At 42.2% G+C, this 21,873-nt stretch overlaps 2 gene segments (V, D, J or C); both read right to left on the bottom strand.

Moving 5' to 3' along the window:
• Positions 1 to 2,923: 2,923 nt before the first annotated feature.
• LOC137228738 (T cell receptor beta variable 19-like) lies at positions 2,924 to 3,446 on the bottom strand. The segment is given in 2 exon segments: positions 2,924 to 3,279; positions 3,398 to 3,446. Coding segments are annotated over 2 exon segments (405 nt in total).
• A 13,528-nt stretch (positions 3,447 to 16,974) lies between these two features.
• On the bottom strand, positions 16,975 to 18,569 carry LOC137229397 (T cell receptor beta variable 19-like). The segment is given in 3 exon segments: positions 16,975 to 16,988; positions 18,109 to 18,387; positions 18,521 to 18,569. Coding segments are annotated over 3 exon segments (342 nt in total).
• Between the last annotated feature and the right edge of the window lie 3,304 nt (positions 18,570 to 21,873).

The following is a 21,873-nucleotide window of genomic DNA, read 5'->3' as shown; positions in this document are numbered from 1 at the left end:
TGTTTATGACATGAGGTATCAGTAAAGTTCATTTCCTTCCATGTGCTCATCCATTTGTTTCAACTTTATTTGTTGAGAAAATTGCTACCTTAATGCATTGACATTTTCAATCCATAAACAGATATCTTTCCATCTTTAATATTTTCTTTAGTTTCCCTTTGTGACATTTTGTAGTTTTTCATTGAACATCATTTGCTAAATTTATTTGTTATTGACACTATCGTATATGGAATTGTTTCCTGAACGTTATTTTTCAGTTGTTTGCAACTAGTATAAAGACACTTGATTTTTGAATATTGACCTTGTATCTTTCTAAATTCACTAATTATTTCTAGTTGTGGTTCATTGATTCCTATATAAATAATCATGTAAGCTGATAATTTCACCTCTTCCTTAACAATATTTAGGGCTTTTATTTCATTTTTTTTGGCCCTATGATACTGGTTAAGACCTCCGGTATAATGTTGAGGAAAAGTAGTGAGAGAAACATCATGCCTTGTTCCCTATTATAGGAGGAAAGTGTCCGATATTCACCATTAAATAGGATGTGAGTCGTAAATTTTTCGCTGATAATCTCTACCAGATTGAAAAAGCTCTCTTCTATTACCAGTTTGCTGTGAGTGTTCATTTTGAAAGAGCACTGGATTTTGTCAAATGTTTTCTCAGCATCTATTGAGATGGTCAAATGATTATTCTTCATTATTTTGCTCATATGACGACCTACATTGACGTTTGAATGCCAACCCATTGTTTCTCTTGCAATAAATCCGCTTGGTCATGACGCATTACCACTATCTATGTATAAACACATACACATGTGCGTACATACATAGACACAGATTCTTTTGGATTGGGTTTGTTAATATATTGGGAAGAATTTTTCTCATCTGTGGTCATAAAGGATATTCTATAAGATCTTTGTCAGATTTGGGCATTAGGGTTTTGCTGGCTTTATATAATGAGTTATGAAGTGCTTCTTCCTCTTTTGTCTTCTAAAAAAAATTAGGTAAAGTTGACATTGTTTTTTTCCCTAAATGTTTGATAGAATTCACCAGTAAAGGAATCTGGATTTGTAGTTCCTTTGAGGGAATGTTTTTGATAAATAATTCAATTTCCTACATATCAGATTCTTCATATTTCTAATTCCATGTTGAGTCAGTTTGGTAAATTGTGTTTTTCAAATAATCTAAGTTGTAGAATTTTTTGGCATATACTTATTTATGATATTCTATCACTTTAATGTCTGTTGTGTCCATATTTTCCTTTTTCATCATTGATATGGTAATTTGTATTTTCTTCCTTTTTGTCTTGCTTGTTATGGGCTAAACACTTTTATCAGTTGATCAAATTATTATCGTATTTTCCTCTAAATTCATGAACATATTTTTATAATGGCTCCTAAAAATCCCTGTCTGAAGTTTCCAACATCTGTGCTATTTAGGGTTGGTTTCTATCGCCAGTTGTTTTCTATGTACAACTCATATTTTCCCATTTATTCCCATGTCTAATACTTTTTTTACTGCATGATTCAAATTGCAGATGCTACTTTTTGAGAGTCTAGATTTTCTTTGGCCTTTATTTAACAAGTGCTGCGATATTTTTCTCTAAAAGGCAGTTTTTGGCAGATCAGGCAGATCCCTTTGAGGTTTGTTGAGCTTTGTTGGGGCAGTTCTAGAGTGGCTCTCACTCTAGGACTTGGGTAGCCCTTCTCCCGAGGTGTGACCCCCACCAGGGGTGCCAGGTGTTTTCCCAGGGCGTCAGCGAGGTGTCTCCACTCTGGCTGGTCAGAATTCGTGTCTCCCACGACTGTGTGATGCCAGCATCTCCACTTTTCTCACAGCTCCCCAGCAACTCCTCTCTGCCAGGACATGGGGAAGGGGGGCGTCCTCTGTTATGCACCTGCTGTTACCATTTGACTGAAGAATAAAGGGGATTCCATGCAATGCTGGGAGCTCTGTTTCTGCCCAGCTCCCTTCTCTACAGCCGCTGACCCTGCAGTGTCAGCAGCTTCCACAGCCCCGAGCTCTGGTCTCTGTCTCCCCGACTCAGTCAGACCACTACGCTCTGCCTGGTCTCCACGTCCTTGTGCGTCAGCCTAGAAACTGTACTAAGCAGAGACTTGTATGTTTCCTCTTCTCAGGAATGACAGCCCTCTACTGCCTGCTGTCTAATGTCTGAAAACTGTTGCTTTAAAACTTTTGTCAGGTTTTGTAGTGGCTTAAGGATGTATAAGTAAGTAACAAGTATCCATTTTGACCCAAAGCCAAATTCCCAACTTATCTTTATTGTACTTATGGAATTACTATAATGCTTACTGCGTTTTTAAAGTTCTTGATCTCTGTTGTCAAACTGACACCATTACAAGGAGTTTATAAATGTAACCCCCTGGCTGGGCTCCTGATCAAACTGGATAATGTAAGTCATTTTTAAAGTGTTCTTAAACACTTTTTCGCAAACATTTTTCCAGATTTATGTGAAGCTTTTTCTATTTATAGTTTCTTTTTTTAAATAAATTTATTTATTTATTTTTTGGCTGCATTGGGTCTTCGTTGCTGCGTGCGGGCTTTCTCTAGCTGTGTCCAGCGGGGGTTACCCTTCGTGGCAGTGCACGGGCTTCTCATCGCGATGGCTTGTTTTGTCGTGGAGCATGGGCTCTAGGCGCACGGGCTTCAGTAGTTGTGGCACGTGGGCTCAGTAGTTGTGACTCGCAGGCTCTAGAGCACAGGCTCAGGAGTTGTGGCGCACGAGCTTAGTTGCTCTGCAGCATGTGGGATCTTCCTGGACCAGGGCTCGAACCCATGTCCCCTGCACTGGCAGGTGGATTCTTAACCACTGCGCCACCAGGGAAGCCCCTCTCGTGAGTTCTTGATTAAGAATTCTGGGAGTGCAAGGAAGGGACGTTTTTAATAGTTTTAGATAAAGGCTATATTGGGAGCTGCAGGGCTGGAGCGGGTTTGTGCACAGGTGGGTTGTGGCCGTGCTCCACTGTGACGCTACCAGAACAGAGGTACAGGGCTGTTTGGTTGGTGTGAGCCGCCTTCACAGTGAGAGGAAACAGCCCCTTCTCCTCTCGAGAGACACTGTAGCCTTCAGATATGTCTCCTCTCTGAACATCCTTTACAACCGCGGAGTAGTAAATCAGCTTCAGACCCTGCCCTGGGTCCTGCCGGTACCAGTACATGGAGTTGTAGGTCAGATTCTGTTTACACTCCAGGGTCACATTCCGTCCAGCCTGAGCGAGCAGGAACCTCACTTGGTAGATTTCAGCATCCATGGGTCCTGTGGGGTAGAGACACAAACGTCCAGAAGAGAGCCTGACACTGTCGTGAGAAGAGGGTGCTGGAGTGGGGATCTGCACCTACAGGGTCGGAATTTACTGTCTGGGTGTTGGGCTCACCTGCTCCCAGAAGACAAAGGGCCACGTAGCAGAAGGCCCAGCTACCCATGGCAAGGACTAGGTATTTGTAAAGCTCCAGACATAGACTCTGAGAGAGGCCAAGGGGAGGGGCTGGCAGCTAGGGCTCCCCCTGGCTCAATATACAGAATTGGTAATTGCTATAAGGTGACTGACTGTCACAGCTGATTTCGCACATGGGGAACAAAGGCTAAGAGAGATCAAGACACCTGCATCTTCTCTTCTGCCTAACAGAGCTCTTTATAGCCCTTCTAAATGGACAAGTGCCCACATGGTGAGGATACTGAATCCCCCATTTCCCGGTCAAAGTCACGCTCAGAATGCCATGTGCCTGTGCACTCATTGTGATGAAAACTAGGAAAGGAAATGCCTACAATTTTCAGAGTCTATTGCCTGTCTATCAACTGCTCTGTTTCCCACCAAACTCCCAACACAAGAAGAGGTTCAGATGTTGTTTTATAAAATAGAGCCAATTCTCTCTGTCCTCTGTATTTATTATAATTGGTACAGTAGAGATGGTATAGTGGCTACTCCAGCAATTTAGCAATTACAAAGGGCCCTAAACCCACCCTCCCCTTATGGAGGTGGATTAGAGCAGGGATTTGGGAGACAGCCTCGGCTTGAGTTCTGACCCTGCCGAGTAGCAGCTGTGTAACCCTGGGCAAATCTCTTAACCTCCCTTTGATTTGGTTTTCTCATCTGTAAAATGGGTATAATGAGTATCTACTTCAAAAGTTATTGCGAGGGCTTCCCTGATGGCGCAGTGGTTGAGAGTCCGCCTGCCGATGCGGGGGACACGGGTTCGTGCCCCGGTCCGGGAAGATCCCACGTGCCGCGGAGCGGATAGGCCCGTGAGCCATGGCCGCTGAGCCTGCGCGTCCGGAGCCTGTGTTCCGCGACGGGAGAGGCCACAGCAGTGAGAGGCCCACGTACCGCAAAAAAAGAAAAAGTTATTGTGAATATTATATAAATATAGAATTTAGAACAGTTTTTAACACAGAAAAAGCACAATATTTGTGTTTGCTATTATTACTTTCTGGATCTGTTATTTAATCCAGAGGATTTAGGAAGTTAATACTATGTCAAGGGAATTCAGATATTTACTGACATAGGCTTGTGTAAGCTGACAAAGCTATCATTCCCCAGCACTGAACTGAAACTTATTCAATGAGCTGTGATGTTCAATGCATAACATCATTTCTTCTCAAGAATCTTAGATAAATAAAAATACAATCATAGATGATTTCTTATCACCTGTTGTTATGTTGGTAGATAAATGTTTTATTTTTATTTCTGGGGTCATCTGTAATAAAAGACACTTTTATGATGAAACTTGGTTGGTGTCTGGTGGCTCAGACACTGTTGCTTACACTTTCTGGAAGAAAGGTGTGTGTGTGGGGGGGGGGGGGGGAGGGAGAGAGAGAGAGAGAGAGAGAGAGGAAATGTTGTAATGAGTGAGAATGAGAATCATTAGAAAGTGCAGCCCTGGTGTAGAACTCTGAGAAAGAATGCTGGCTGACAGGTTGCTTCCAACTATGCTAATGGTTCTTATCGGTTCTTTATCCCCGGTCCCACTTAATGAGCTCTAGTTCATCTTTAGGATGTCATCGTAGACATGACATTCTCTAAGGAAACTGCTCTGTGACTCCCTTAGGTCTCCCTGCGTCATAAAAAGTAGCAACTGGGTTCATATAATACCCTGCCCGTGCGCTGAGATAAGGGCCGAGACACCAGATCCCAACAGGTATTTTTTTTCCCATGAGTTTGAAACTTTAACAGAGCCACAGAGACAGAAGGTAGTGGTTGCTGAGGCCTTTTATGCCTGTCTTTTAGAAAGAAGACTTAGGAGCTCCTATGCCTTAAGGACATGGGAAGAGAGGTTCCTTCTCACTAAACTGCAGTTGATTCTCACGTCCCTCTGAGCTCAACCAGCATCCATCCAACCAAGTCCTTTTAATACATAAGTTACTGTTTTTAGCAGAACTTGTTAGATTTTTGCTCCTTTTATCCATTTTTCACAGCTTTATTGAAGTATAATTGACGTACCAAAAACTGTATATATTTAATGTATACAGTTTAATGAGCTTGGAGACAGCATACACCAATGAAACCATCACTAAAATCAAAGTAATAGACGTATCTATCACCTCCAAAAGTTTCCTTGTGTCCCTTTGTTTCATTTTATTGTCTTTTCTGGTAAGAACACTTCACGTGAGATCTACTCTCTTAAGCTGTTAAGTGCATAATACACTATTGTTAACATTGTTAATATAGGCACAATATCAGATGTAGTATGTCCTAGAGCAGATCTCTAGAATTAAACTTGCATAACTGAAATTTTATATCAATTTAATATCTCTCCATTTACCCCTTCCAGTTGACCTTGGCAGCCACCAAATGGCAACATTTCATTCTTTTTTATGGCTGTGTAGTATTCCACTGTATGTATATACCACATCTTCTTATATCCGTTCATCTATTGATGGCCATGTAGGTTGCTTCCATATCTTAGGTATTGTAAATAGTGCTGCTATGAACATGCGGGTGCATGTATCTTTTCAAAGTAGTGTTTTCATTTTCTTCAGATATGTACCCAGAAGTGGGTTTGCTGGATCATATGGAAGCTCTGTTTTTAGTTTTTTGAGGAACCTCCTTACTGTTTTCCACAGAGACTGCACAAATTCACATTCCCAACAAAAGGGTACTAGGGTTCTCTTTTCTCCACATCCTTGCCAACATATGTTATTTGTGGTCTTTTTTATGATAGCCATTCTGACAATCGTGAGGTGATATCCCACTGTGGGTTTTGATTTCCATTTCTCTGATGAGCAATGATGAGCATCTCTTCCATGCCCATTGACATCTGTATGTCTTTTATGGAAAATTGTCTCTTCAGCCTTCTGCTCGTTTTTTAATTGGGTTGTTGTGTTTTTCATATTGAGTGGCTTGAACTGTTTAGATATATTGGATAGTAATGCTTTATTGGTTATATAGCTTGCAAATATTTTCTCCCGTTCAGCAGGTTGGCTTTTTGTTTGGTCAGTGGTTTCCTTTGCTGTTCAAAGCTTTTAAGCTTTGCTGAGCTTTGTTATTCAGTTGAGACATCAGTTGAGAAATGTGAAGACTAAAATGAAGTAGGCTAATGTGAAGCCTTGGCAAAAAACATTTTAATACATAAATTCCTTATGAGTATTAAAACGTGCATTCATAATACATTTCTTAAAATAATTTTAGGAAACACTAAGGAAAAATTCAACAAAATATGTGCCGGACATCATGTTCGATAAAAAAAAATAAAAAACCATGCTGAGAGAAGTTAAAAAGAGCTCAGTAGGGGCTTCCCTGGTGGCACAGTGGTTGAGAGTCTGCCTGCCAATGCAGGGAACACAGGTTCGTGCCCTGGTCCGGGAGGATCCCACATGCCGCGGAGCGGCTGGGCCTGTGTGCCATGGCCGCTGAGCCTGCATGTCCGGAGTCTGTGCTCCGCAACGGGGGAGGCCACAACAGTGAGAGGCCCGCGTGCCGCAAAAAAAAAAAAAAAAAAAAAAGAGCTCAGTAAAATAGCATGTGGGGATGTTTGGGGAGGGGGAGATATTCTGTGTCTTGATTGTCATGTGGTTACGTGGGTGTAAAAACTTGTCAAAGTGTTTTGAAATATATACTTAAAATGGGTGCACTTTATTGTGGGTATGTGATGCCTCAAAATTGCTTTAAAAACTTTCATGATAATAAGTGGTGCTGGGAAACCTGGACAGCTACATGTAAAAGAATGAAATTAGAACACTCCCTAACACTATACACAAAAATAAACTCAAAATGGATTCGAGATCTAAATGTAAGGCCAGACACTATCAAACTCTTAGAGGAAAACATAGGCAGAACACTCTATGATATACATCACAGCAAGATCCTTTTTGCCCCACCTCCTAGAGAAATGGAAATAAAAACAAAAACAAACAAATGGGACCTAATGAAACTTCAAAGCTTTTGCACAGCAAAGGAAAACATAAACAAGATGAAAAGACAACCCTCAGAATGGGAGAAAATATTTGCAAATGAAGCAACTGACAAAGGATTAATCTCCAAAATTTACAAGCAGCTCAGGCAGCTCAATATCAAAAAAACAAACAACCCAATCCAAAAATGGGCAGAAGACCTAAATAGACATTTCTCCAAAGAAGATATACAGATTGCCAACAAACACATGAAAGAATGCTCAACATCACTAATCATTAGAGAAATGCAAATCAAAACTACAATGAGATATCATCTCACACCAGTCAGAATGGCCATCATCAAAAAATCTAGAAACAATAAATGCTGGAGAGGGTGTGGAGAAAAGGGAACACTCTTGCACTGCTGGTGGGAATGTAAATTGATACAGCCACTATGGAGAACAGTATGGAGGTTCCTTAAAAAACTACAAGTAGAACTACCATACAACCCAGCAATCCCACTACCGGGCATATACCCTGAGAAATCCATAATTCAAAAAAAGTCATGTACCAAAATGTTCATTGCTACTCTATTTACAATAGCCAGGACATGGAAGGAACCTAAGTGTCCATCATCGGATGAATGGATAAAGAAGATGTGGCACATATATACAATGGAATATTACTCAGCCATAAAACGAAACGAAATTGAGTTATTTGTAGTGAGGTGGATGGACCTAGAGTCTGTCATACAGAGTGAAGTAAGTCAGAAAGAGAAAAGCAAATACCATACACTAACACATATATATGGAATCTAAGAAAAAAAAAAAAGGTCATGAAGAACCTAGGGGTAAGATGGGAATAAAGACACAGAGCTACTAGAGAATGGACTTGAGGATATGGGGAGGGGTAAGGGTAAGCTGGGACAAAGTGAGAGAGTGGCATGGACATATATACACTACCAAACGTAAGGTAGATAGCTAGTGGGAAGCAGCCGCATAGCACAGGGAGATCAGCTCGGTGCTTTGTGACCACCTAGAGGGGTGGGATAGGGAGGGTGGGAGGGAGATGCAAGAGGGAGGAGATATGGGGATATATGTATATGTAGAGTTGATTCACTTTGTTATACAGCAGAAACTAACACACCATTGTAAAGCAATTATACTCCAATAAAGATGTTTTTAAAAAAACAGTCCAACAGTTCACGAACTGTTTCCAAATGTTCCACAACTAGGACTCAGTTTGAATTTTGCCAGTGTATTAGGTTAAAATGGTGTCTCACCGTAGTTTGTTTGCGGTTTTAGGATTGCTAAGGGGGTGGATACGTTGTATATTTGTAGGCCACTAGTGCTTTTCTGTACACTGCTTGATTAGCTATCATTTATTTGTAACAGTTCTTTGTATATTCTGGATACCAAACTTTGTCATTTATATATCTTGCTAATATCTTTTCAATTTGTTGCTTGTGTTTTTACTCTTTGTAATTGTTTTTGTTGATATTCCTAATTTAGTAGAGTCTATCATTCCTTTTTGGGAGGATATGCATTCTTCAATTCTTTATAAGCAATGTTCCCATAGCTCAAGTTCATAAAAATGTACTGCCATATTATTTACAAAATAGTTAATAGTTTAAATGTTGCATTTAAGCATTTAATCGTTTTAGAATTTATTTTTGCGTATGCTGTGAGAAAGAGTTTAATTTTTCCTTCTGTGGATACCACTTGTCCCAGAAGAACTTGCTGTGTAGTGCATTATTCCCCTACATACCTGCAATGATAGCTCTACCATATATTAATTGCCTATATATGCATGGTGCTATTTTAAACCTATGATTTTTCATTTATTTATGCCTTTTTAATTATCCTAATATAATTAAAATATTATTGATAATATTAAAATAATTGATAATAGTTAAAATAATTTGATGATTAGACGGGGAATTCACGCCACTTTGTACTTCTTTAATATTATCTTGAGTATTCTTTCCTCTTTCTCCACTTAAATTTCTGATTACTTTTGTCAAATTTCATGAAAATATCTTGTGATTTTGCTTAGTGCTGCATTGAATACGTAGGTGATAGCGCAGTATTGGAATGCTTTTAGTATTAGTTTCACTTATTCATGATAATGCCATATAACTTCACTTATTTCACATTTAAAATGCCTTCCTCTGAAATTTAATAAGTTTCTTAATTGCTTATCTTCTAATAGATTTGCATGTTTTTTTGTATTTTATATTTTATGTTACTATTTGTAAATGATCTCTCTTTAAAAATCTATTTTTCAACTGTTTGTTGCTAGTATATGGAAATAAACTGACTTTATTTTAATTTTAGTTAACTTACTAAACGTTGTTATAAGTAATGCAATGCTTCTTTAGATTCCTTTGTGTCTTCTAAACTTGCCATCTGTCTATAATCACTTTTTTCCCCTTCTTTTCTCATTCTCACCCTTTTTTCTTGTTCTACGGGCTGGGAATTCAGCACAACGTGGAATAGAAATGGAGGTGGCATTCATTTACTTACCAATTACGTATGACTAGGACAACTACAGGTACTGGATATGTGGTACATGCTATGGTCGTTACAAAGTGGAAGATTAGATCCCATTTTAAGGATGTATTAGCATCCCAGGATATCTGCAAATCATTCTCGCAACTGTTACTGAACGAGGTTCATTTTGCCCTAAGCCAGGGAGCCAAAATGTTGAGACTCTGATGTTTGCAACAAAGAAAGGGTTTATTCTCAAGGCAGCCAAGCAAGAGGATGGGAGAAAAGACCTCAAATCCACCTCCCAAAAGGCAAGGGGCACTGGGTATTTATAGGGTCATGAATGAAGAAGCCGGATGGTCTGACGTATGGGGAGCATGGGGCACTCGGGAAGCTTGGGGAAAGGTTATTGGGAAAAGGTGCGGGAACCATCTTTCTGCACAGGTGTAACTCAGCTGAAGCCTCTGCGTGTTCATAACAGAAGTGCTTACCAGGATCTGAGCAGGGGGTCTTTGGTCCTCTGAGGTCAAAATGTCACCAAGCAGACGCTTGTGCAGGCCTAGAAGGAGGGTCGCTGCTTCTCACCAGTCTTAACAAGTTCAGCTCAAACTAGACACAGCTGACTCTGGGCCCAGCTGAACTACCTGAAGTTTCCTGGAAAATAACTCAGGCAAACATCTTATTTAGGCTACGTGCCCCTTGGAGGCAAGTCTTAAAACAACCTTAATTAATGAAGGCAGGTGCAATGGATTTGACTAATCATTACCCACAGTTCCAAACCACTACCTAAAGGGTCTCACCTGAGTTCCCTCAAGTATCTAACAAGTCTTGTCAGATGAAGGAAGGTCTGCGCCTGCCCTTTATGCGCAGAGGTGTTTTACAGAAAGACCCACATCACCCCCTAGTGGTCAAAGGGGCACATTTCTCACATGCCCTCTGGTCTCTCAGCGCCTGCACCCCCTTCGTGGTGAGTGGGGAGTTGCTGGTTCCACACTGCGCAGCCAGGGCCACCAAGTATCAGAGCAGAACTAGGAAACACGCGGCCATCGATGTGGTGACCTGCTGGGGTACTGCAGAGAGTTACTAGTACTTAGTTGCGCAAGTAGTCACTAATCCCATTGATTGGTGGTGTTGATCAGTATAATTAACCTTAACCTCTTGCAGTCACATTCAAGGTGCGTGGGTTCCTCAGGTCTCTGTCCTAGGTTCTCTGCTCTTTTCTTTGTATATTCTATCATCAAGGGACCATATACACTTTCATTCTTCCAATTATGGAAATTGTCCTGAATTTTTACCTTCATCCAGGTCCTTTTTTTTGAGTCCCTGACTTATACATACAACTGCTTTCTGCATATTTCTGGTCAGATTTCTGTCTCAAAGGCACCCCAAATGTGAAGTGAATCATGACCTTCTTTCCACTGGGTCCTCCTAACCATCTGGCTGGTGGTCACAACCATCCCCCCTATATATTGCCTCTTGTGTCTAATCAATTACCCCATCCTTTGATTTTATTTCCTATGTTTTAAACCTCTCATTTCCCCGTATTTTAGCACCACCGTCATTGTCCTATAGCTTCATTATCGCCTGGCTGTGCAATGGCATTGGATGACTCTATTCTCTGCTTCATCCTTTCCACACTGCCCGTTGTTGTGGAATGCCAGAATAATTCAAATAACAAAACAAAATGACAAATAACAAAATAATTCAAAACAAAACAAAACAGTGCACACACACACACACACACAGCAAGAACAGCAAACAACAATTACTACAGAAGTCAAATACTTAAAACCTCAATGGCAGGGCAAGGAGTATATGAGAACTCTCTGTACCTTCTGCTCAGTTTTGCTGTGAACCTGAAACTGTTCTAAAAAATTGTCTGTAAGAAAACCTCAATGGCTCCTACTCAATTTTATGTTAAGTTCCACATCATATATGTTGAGGTTCCTCAGTAATAACTTAGACAAAAATCTTTCTAAGGATATTTTCAAACATCTTTTGCCCCCTGTGTAATGAGGAGAAAGTAATGTTTCTGGTAAAAGGACACACAAATCTTGGTGTAAAGCATATAAGAATAATTTTTAGTGTTTTCGCTCATACCTTTCCCAAAGGGAGGATAAATTGATCGTCACCAGCAGTCAATTAGTCAATAGTCCATTTGTGTTAAAAAAAACAAAAGCATCTTAATTGATTTTTAAAAAATGGAACCAGGGAGAGAATTACAGATAAAAAAAGACAGTAAGATATTTAGACACTATTTGAAATTGACTCTTGATCACTCAAAGGTGTCTAATTGCTTTGCTTTCCGTGTTGCAGAATGGAAACCCAGGGAAGCAGCCAATCAAATGATCACCTTCAGACACCTAATGCATATTATATACTGCAGCAATTGTGTTGAGAGCCTTGTAAACCAGTTCCAGAAATTATTTTTGTGAGATGTTGCATTTCAATGCCAGTTGACTCACAACCTTGCCAATCTCTTATGTGTAAAGTAGGGTATTGAGTAAGAAATGGACATTCAGAATGGTGATCTCCAAGGATATGGAAGACTTAAAGGCTCTTGACTCCCTCAAAGCCTCTGAAATTCTCTCCATGGCCTCTCTATTACTGGAGAACACTCTGCCTCTGTTGTGTGTGTGTGTGTGTGTGTTGGGGGGAGGGGGAGATAAGAGTCTATCTCTTACTCCATCCATCACGGGCTCTCAGAGGCTAACTTGGTTTCAAATACAACATAGCCCAGAGAGTAGAATATAGACTCAGAGCACGAAGAAAAAGCATTACACTTAAAAAACTTCCCACTTGTATCCCGAAAAATTTGGAGGTAATGTAGGATTTTATTTTCATGGTCCTATTTCAAGGAGGACAGGACACAAATTTGGACTGGATTATATTCAGTACTACTATAATAGTAGTAGTACTACTACTATCATCTTCAGAATATACCATACTCCCCTAAAATAACACATGTGAGCAGCAGGCTGACCTTGATAGTCAGCTGGATTGGAAAAGGTAAGTTCGGACGCAGCATCCATCCATGCTAACTGACACTGGAATATGATCCTCTTACGCTTAATGTAGAGGAAGGAAATAAATGACAGCTTGAGACAGAGATGTTATCACTTTAACTATGTTTCATGCCAGAGCATAAAATGCTCTTATCTGTTCCTTGCTGTTGGTGAAGGAAGCAGTGAGATATTTAAAAAATATTTTACTAGCTCTCTAGGCTGGAAATGCTGACACAGCAGGGGGCTGCTACTAAAATAGGTCCCTGGTTTCAGTGGAAATGAATAAAGTCTGAGGGCAGGTGACTGAACTTATGTGGGGTATTTAATCACAGTAACAAATGGACATGGTCATCATGTAGATATAAAGTGGCAGCAGGTCCATTGCTGAGTTGGTTCCCATTTTTTCTGTTCAGTTCCACCTGTTCAGGGACAAGGTCTTATCTTCATGTCTTCATTTTCACACTTGGTGTCTAAGCATCAGCTCCCTGGTTCTCACTATATAATGTCCTTCATCCTGCTCTTTCACAAACTGTAATCCCTTCAGTTATTTCTTTTATTTTTCTCCCCTTTTTGGTCTCATATACATAGGATTTGATTAGTCTTAACCCTTGGCTCATAACACACAGGCATTGTTTATTGATGCATGTTATTTATTTATTTAAAAAAATAGTGGGAGGGGCTTCCCTGGTGACGCAGTGGTTGGGAGTCCGCCTGCCAATGCAGGGGACACGTGTTCGTGTCCTGGTCCGGGAAGATCCCACATGCCGCCGAGCGGCTGGGCCCGTGAGGCATGGCCGTTGAGCCTGCGTGTCCGGAGCCTGTGCTCCGCAACGGGAGAGGCCACAGCAGTGAGAGGCCCGCGTACCGCCAAAAAAAAAAAAAATTATATATATATATATATATATATATATATATATATATATATATATATATATATATATATAGTGGGTAATTATGAAACATCTGCCCCACTCATCCAATGATATGCAAGGTAGACCTTGACAATATTTAAATATTTAAACTATGTGGTTTACCCCCATCCCATCTCCTGCCACTCCCCATCCAATTCCCACATTAAACATCATCCTGAACTTGGGTCATCACCCTCCCTTGCCACTGTGTGTTGGTAAATGTTTGACAACCAACTCTCTGGAGGAAAATACAACAAGCCCCGATTTGTGGTGTCTGCTGATTACTGTGGTGTAAACATCCCTACTATGGCTGATTTCAAGCTATTAGCATGACGTCACTGACATTAAAGTTGGGAAAGATGTGTACAATGGGCCCTCGTGAGCTGTAAAATCCAGCTCCAGCGACAGCTGTTTCTTGCTTTACTTTTTTTTTTTTTTTTTTTCCAGTACGCGGGCCTCTCACTGCTGTGGCCTCTCCCGTTGCGGAGCACAGGCTCTTGACGCGCAGGCTCAGCGGCCATGGCTCACGGGCCCAGCCGCTCCGCGGCACGTGGGATCTTCCTGGACCGGGGCACGAACCTGTGTCCCCTGCATCGGCAGGCGGACTCTCAACCACTGCGCCACCAGGGAAGCCCTCTTGCTTTACTTTTAATGTAATCTTTTTCTAATATATTTGAGGTTGTGAAAATTATTTTCTTGATTCAGTTGTTTTTAGCTTTATAAAAACTGTGTCATGCTTTACAAAACTTTACCAGGGTTAGTTTTCGTAGTTGGTATTATATTGCTAAGATTACCTATAACATGGCTCATCCCTGTAGTGCATTCATTTTGACGGATGTATGTAGTTTTCCACCACATGAATATACCACAGTTTATTCATTCACTCTCTTGTCAATGCATAGGTGCCTTGGTTGCAGGTTTTGCTATTGTGAACAGTGCTGCTGAGAACAGATTTTTATGTATGTCTTCTGCATGATAAGCACATGCAGAAGCTTCCTTGATGTAGTGGGTTTGTTGGGTCATGGAATAAAGGAATGACCAACTATATGAGTTAATGCCAGTGTTTCCAAATTGTTTGCATCACTTATGCTCACAGCAGTAATCCTGTGGACCAGACCCCCTCTAACAGTTTATATTTCTTTGCTAATCAAATGGGTATCAACTTACATATCATTGCATCTTGCTTCATGTTTCCCGATCACCAGTGGAGTCAAATATCTCCTCATGTGTTTATTGATCGTAGATGATTCTTCTATTAAGTGTATGTTAATATCTTTTGCTTTTTTTATCGGGCCATACAGTATTTGTGGTCAATGTGTGATTTTTCCTAGAAAGGGATTTTTTTGAGGCGTTTACACTCACTGCTCCACTTACTATCTTGTGGCTTCCGACAGAACTTTCTGGTTTTATAGACAAGACTTGTTGTCTGAAGTCTTTCTTATTTACTCTGTCTTCTCTTCCCTCTGACACCTTTGTTGAGAGAAAGAAACACATTCCCTGTGAAGGTTCGGGGCATGCTCTGTACCTGGGTTTAAAGGGTGCACCCCATGCAGTCCTACCCTGTTCGTTCATCAACCCCAATACTATATATAGCACATCCCTGAATTCTTTCAAGAGTGAACATCTCTACTTGGCCTCCTAATGATTCTGTTTATCTTGAGGGCCTAGGATGGTGACAAGACAGTGCTGAATTTTCTTGGAGAGACAAATGCCAGAGTTTATTATAAAAATACACAGTGCATTATAGAAGCATTTTGAGATGTGCCTATAGGATTATGTGTTGATTTATCTAAGAAGATATGATTAACATATGGCAGAGTCAGAAGAAAAATCTAGGTTTTATAATTTTCAGCCCAGGGAACTTTCCAGGTTGGTTGGCCATGTATAGGACCAGCTCCATTCCCATATGGCTAGCTCTCTAACACCATGCTTTCTCCACGCTCCGTACTCAGATATTTTCTCTCTCTTTCTGCATACACACGATCACAGCTGACTCAGTCAGAGAGGCTGTGGTTTTTCTCTCTCCACACCTCCTTCCACGGGGCTCCATGGCTTTGGTGGGGTGGGGGGTGGGAGCTGTTACAAAGGTTCTTGTTTTGGTCTCTGATCTCTGCCCAGCGCTGTGTCTCTGACACCACAGAAGTAGAGGCTGCTGTCGGCAGGATGCACATTTGTCACCATCAGAGATGAAAATGTGAGGCTTGAGTGGCTGATGGGGTACTTGGCCTTGGTATAACCTTGTTCGTATGTGGCATCAGAGCCCACATTAGAAGTGGCCATCAGCACGAGGCCCTGTTTGGGGAACTGATGATACCAATACACAGTTGTGGCTTGAAGTGTCCCTGAATGGCACTGGATGGTCACAGACGCTCCACTCTTACAGATAGCCCTGCTGGGATGTTGAGAGATGACAGCACTGAGCCCAGAGCCTGCTGAGACAGAGGTCAAGGAGATGAGAGGCCAGCAGGACAGACAGACATGACCACAGGCAGAAAAATCACAGCCACGCTCGCTCACCTTTCTCTCAGCTCCCAGAGAATCCTGTTTGTTTTGTGAAATCTTCCTATCCCAATCCCCCGTCTCCCCTGACTGCTGACTTCTCACCTCACCCTTTACAGCTCCAGAGGGCATGGATGTTCCCTCTCATTTTGATCAGTGTAAAAACCCACAACCTCTGGCTGTCACTTCACTCATGCCAACACACACGCACACTTGCCCAAACTACTCAGATAATAAGGCCCGTACTGGGTCCCAGAAGCAGCAGAAACACCAACATCTTCAGGACCCAGCCTCGCACCACACGTCTCCGAAGAGAGGTAGGACCTTGCTCTTCAATCTTCCGTTTTCCACCCCTAGAAGGAGGGACGACTGTTTATGTAATCCTAAAGATGCTCCAATCTGCCTCCTGGTGGCCATCATTGCCAATGATGCAGGATCCATCCAGAGAGCGCTAGCTGCAGTGAGGGCTTGGAACTCTCATCATGTCACATTTTAGTGCTTTAAATACTATTCAAGGGGTTAGTATCTCTTTTCCATCTCTGTTTCTCAGTATTTTGGTGCTAGTGTGAATATGTGGGAGAATATATGGGAGAAGAAAGCCAAAGTTAACACAAAATTCAAGAAGGAACCCGAATAAAATGCCTGACGCCAAGGCTTGTACGTAATGGTCAGGGACTCCCCACGTGTTCCCCAAAATTGCTTGTCCCAAGAGACACAGCGTCACGCCGAGGAGACTGGGACTCTTACATGCTTCCAAGAATGATCTAAAAATATGTTTCATACAGCCTTTTTAGCTGTATGCAGTGGGGGGGTTCGTCTGAATAATATGGGCTGTCAATCTTTTCTAGAAACAGAACTATGTGATTAAATAAATATTTGTGACAAAATGAAGTTCCAAGAATTAACACACTTGCCTCCTAATTTGATAGATTGGTGGCAGACCACAAAAGGAGAAAAGATACACAAAATATAAAGACCATTTGCAAAATAATACCGATCACCGGTCTGCTTATGAGTCATGCAAACATTTCTCTGAAGCCTGACTCTTCCAAGTGCCAAGCCTACATTTACAAGAGCCTGGTAGGTATTTCTACGCACACATCCAAGGAAGGCCCACTAGAACTAGAAGGCCAGTTTTGTTTAATAACGTTGCTCCACCCATTTTCCCAAATTTTCTCCTATTGCCATATTCCGGGGAGGAGGTGGTGAGCATCTTTTCCCTATCTTATCTCGCGATTTTCTCCTGCCGTAGTTCCCTGAGCCTGTATCACTATGCTGGTGTTTTTCCATCTGGTGGTGAAATTCTACTCACATTCGAGTTTCATCTCACATTTTGCCTTTCCTTTGAAGCCCTTCCTGATGTCAACAGACAGAACTGACTGTGTTATTTCCTACACGCCACTAATGCCTCTGATGAAAGCACACATTCTCTGATGCTTGATTACAGTGTGTTTCTACACATCTCTCTCCCCACTAGACTTTTATTATCTTTCTGAAGGAAGGGACCATTTTCTGTTCATTTTTTGTTTTCCAGTATTCGGTAAAAAAAAAAACAAAAAAATCTGTGTTGTGACATTACCCTCTCTTCTCTCTCTGATGTAGGTAGATATAGATAAATAGGTTCATGTAATTTTAAAAATCAACTTAGTGGATCGCTGAATTGTGATGGTGCCAATTCCACAGCGTGCGCTCTTGCAGCAGCTGCCGTGGCTGCCTGGTTGAGGAGGAAGGAAGGGGGCTGACCAGGGTACTAAAGACAGAAAAGCCCCGCCACCTGGTGGGGAAGCGGGGCTTGGGCCGCATTTATGTGAGAGAGGAGGTGGCTTTGCTTCACTCTGTCTGTATTAGTAGCACAGAGACAGAGAGCCGTCTGGTTCTTTGGTGTCGATGTCAAGGTGAGAGGAAACAGTGACTTCTTCTCCCAGGAGGCGCTGCATCCTTCAGCTATGTCTCCTTTCTGAACATCCTTTACAGTTTGAGAGTAGTAGATCAGTCTCAGCCCTTGTCCTGGGTCCTGTCGGTACCAGTACATGGCGTCGTAACCAAACTCCGGTTCACATTTCAGGGTCACATCTCGTCCTTCCACTTGGAACAGGTATTTTCGGGTCTGAGTGACCCTGCCATCCACAGTGCCTATGGAAGAAAGGGAGTGGTTCTGGGAACACGGCCCAAGAGGGTGTCTAATGCTGCTGCCATGAGGGAAAGGCTTAGCTCTGGAGCTCAGCCCCTTTGGGACAGAAACTTGCTTCCTGAACCCAGGACTCACCTGCTCCGAGGAGACAAAGGGCCACACAGCAGATCACCTGGTTGCCCATAGTGGAAAGGGGGTCTCCTTGTAGCTCTGAGCACAGACAAATGAGGAAAGAAACTTAGCTCTGGGGCTCCCCCTGTCTTAATGGGTGGAATCTGTCATAAGGCCAGAAAGGATAGTTGGATAGAATCCTGGAGATATTCAAGACAGGCTCCCTAATATTGCAGATTAAGAACAGAGATCTGAATCACTTGCCCCCCCCCCCCTTGTGCCTCTCTCCCCAGAACTCTGCATTTTGTCTGGTCCGGATGGGTGGTACCACCACATTTCCAGGCCAGAGCCTGGAAATGATTGGCCCACGGGTTTTCACCTTCCTTGTTATGGTAACGTTTGCTTACTATGGGAGCATAGTAGGTGCTCTGGTCACACAAGAATGCAAAGTTTATTTTTAATCCCATCGCTGCCATAGTTACTGCTCCAGATCTGTAGCAGAGGAGGAACAGAATGAACACCAGGTTGAAACTGCCTCCCTTACTCTTTAGCCCCTGTATTCTATTACTTTAGCCCTGCACATCAAGAGTTAAACATTAGAGAAATGTTGCTTGTGCCCAAATAGCTCATTAAGTTCCCTTAAGAAAGTCCCCATCCCACAGTCCCAGGTTCATTATGGCTATTACATGTTGTAGATAAGTTTGCTTTCAGCCTAGAAACCTCGCGAATAAGCAGAGATAAGAGTGGTAAAGTAAAAATAACTGCTAACAACTTGAAGTTTTTTTTTTTTTTTTGAAAGAAGGAGCATGATTTTATTGAAATGTTTTTAGTACAGTGTTGGAAGATCTTCGAATCCTATATTCTAAACCAATACAAGCACTGCAAATGACATAGTTCCTCAATCTATTTGACATCATACCTACCAAAGGAAAGCTATAATACGAACCTCTTTAAGTTGGTTAATGTAACTTAAGCTGGAAACTGAGCAACTCTGGTATATTCATATTTCTCTGGCTCCCCTTTTCAGCTAGATGTACGCCAAGTCAACCGCCATGCAGCAGAGTCAGACAGGACCAATATATTTGGTGGTTTCACTGAAACGTTTCCGCATAAGCAGCAAGGAACGCACAAGTTCTGGGATTAAGCTGCTCTCAAGGCTTAATCATCTTTTTTGAACCGGACCATCAAATAGTTAAGGGCTACATGGCCGCTGCCCAGGGCTACGTCTAGTCTATTTAGTTGACAGACGTACCAGAGTTTTGCAGAAGCCTCGTGATGCAGCCTTGTGAACAAGCAGAAGAACAAAGAAATGTTATGCTTCCCTTGAAGGCCAGGTGGCTCCAGGAAGTCTGCTATCTGCCTTTACACTTTATCATTAAACCCTCCGGCTTCCCCTTTTTCCTTAGCATAAAAGCAGCCTGAATTCTACTGCAAAATTTAGGACATTAGTCTACCATCTTGTCGTCTTGCTGGCTTTCCGAATAAAGTCGCTACTCTTGCCCCAATACCTTGTCTCTTGACTTACTGGCCTGTGGTGCGTGGGGCAGTAAGAGCTTGGACTTGGTAACAAAACTTGAGAAGCCGGCCAGGAATCTTGCTGCTCGTGGCCAGCTGGCCCCGGTCAGGGAACTTTGCTTGTCAGGGCCCTAGCAGTAGCCAGGACCTCTTGTCCTGGGGGTCCTCCTTCAAAAGTCCTCAGAGTAGCATCAGCTGCCCTAGCGCTTAGCAGCTGGAGCAAACACTTGACATCTGGGAGTCAGCAGTCTCAATGCAGTACGGCAAGTCACTTCAGTGTGTACAACCGAAAACTCCCTTCCCCTCCACCCCGGGCTTTTCCTGTCTGGAATAAGCCCATTTGTTTTGCATTTGTGTGGGGTACCCTGTTGAAGAGGTAAATAGTTGTTAGGCGCTACCGGATTTGTGAACCAGTTCAGTTGTTTCTTTAGATGCTAGCATTTGGTTTTGGGAGCACCACTTGTGCTTTGTTGTTCTTGCTTTTCTGTTTTTTAAAAGATGGGAAACATTTCATCCATCCCTAAAGAAAACTCACTGGTCGCATGTGGAAAAATTGTCTGATTATAGCTGTGAACCTATGACAGAAACAGATGACATTTTATTGCAGAAATGTCTGGCCACATTATTCATTGGCATCTGAGGAACGGTGGCGTCTGAATGGTTCTCTGAATGATTATACAATCTTGCAGTTAGAGTTATTCTGTGAAAGAGCGGGGGAAATGATGAGATTCCTTACATGCAAGCATTTACGAAGTTACATCAGGAAGAGAAAAAGTCAGACAGTTGCTACCTTATGGTACAAGGGTCTGAAAAGAAACCCAAGAGAAAATCTGTTCTACCGGAGGACAAGGAAGGGAATGAGAGTGAGGATATATGGCTGCAAACCTTAAACCCTCCTCTGGCCATGCTGGCTGTCCCTGCATCTGCTCTAACCATCCTCATGCAACTGATGTCCATCCCTTCCATTGCCTCCTGTTTCTATACCCCAGCTCCTGACACTGAGGTGCGGGAAGTCCCTTCTTATAGGATCAATTGGAAAATCTTGTGTTGGTTCCTAGGGCACAACGACATGGTCTGGTATCGTCATTTAAGACCCAACTGGGCACTCAGTTTAGACCCGGAGCCACCTCCAGGGCAGGGCAATTTCCCATTATCCTGTAGGGAGCTTCAGTGAGAATGGCCAGCCAACTGGGTATTTAAGGACGCACAGTCCATTTTCAACCTCAGATTTGTTTAACTGGAAGGACTGAAACCCTCCATATAGAAAGGATCCTTTTCAAATGGCAGAATTGTTCACTTCCATTTTCACTACCCACCAGCTTTCACAGGCAGACATTTGTATTCCCAACATGATGCTTACCGGGCGATGAGAAGATGGTGGTCACGGATAAAGCTAGAGAGGTAGCACACCAGCTCCACCTAGTGGACCCAAATGGTACACCCAAAACCCACTCGGCAGTACCCACTGCTGAACCAAACTGGGACTCCAGTGAAAGAGGGATGCTCTTAACAGAGCGCGACTGACTGCAAGTGCATCTTGGCAGGCCTTCAGAAAGGCGGGTACCAAAACAAAAGAGTGTCAACAACATTCAAGAGATTCAGCAAAAACAAAATAAAACCCCTCTGAGTTTTTGGAAAGAATATACTGCGCCTATAAACATTACACTGGTGCAGACCCTGAGGCCCCTGAAAACACTTGAATGGTAAACATGAGTTTATCAGACAAAGAGTCCCAGATAGCAGGAGGAAGTTACAGCAACTAGATGGTACGTTTGAAACAAATCCTTCTCAGTTGGTAGACATTGCTTTTAAAGGTATTTAACAGCAGAGAACAGAAGCAGAAAAAGGAAGGCTCAAAGAAT

This window comes from Pseudorca crassidens, chromosome 8, assembly GCF_039906515.1.
Source record: "Pseudorca crassidens isolate mPseCra1 chromosome 8, mPseCra1.hap1, whole genome shotgun sequence".
NCBI classification, from domain to species: domain Eukaryota; kingdom Metazoa; phylum Chordata; class Mammalia; order Artiodactyla; family Delphinidae; genus Pseudorca; species Pseudorca crassidens.
This window is presented reverse-complemented; position numbering and strand designations above follow the sequence as displayed.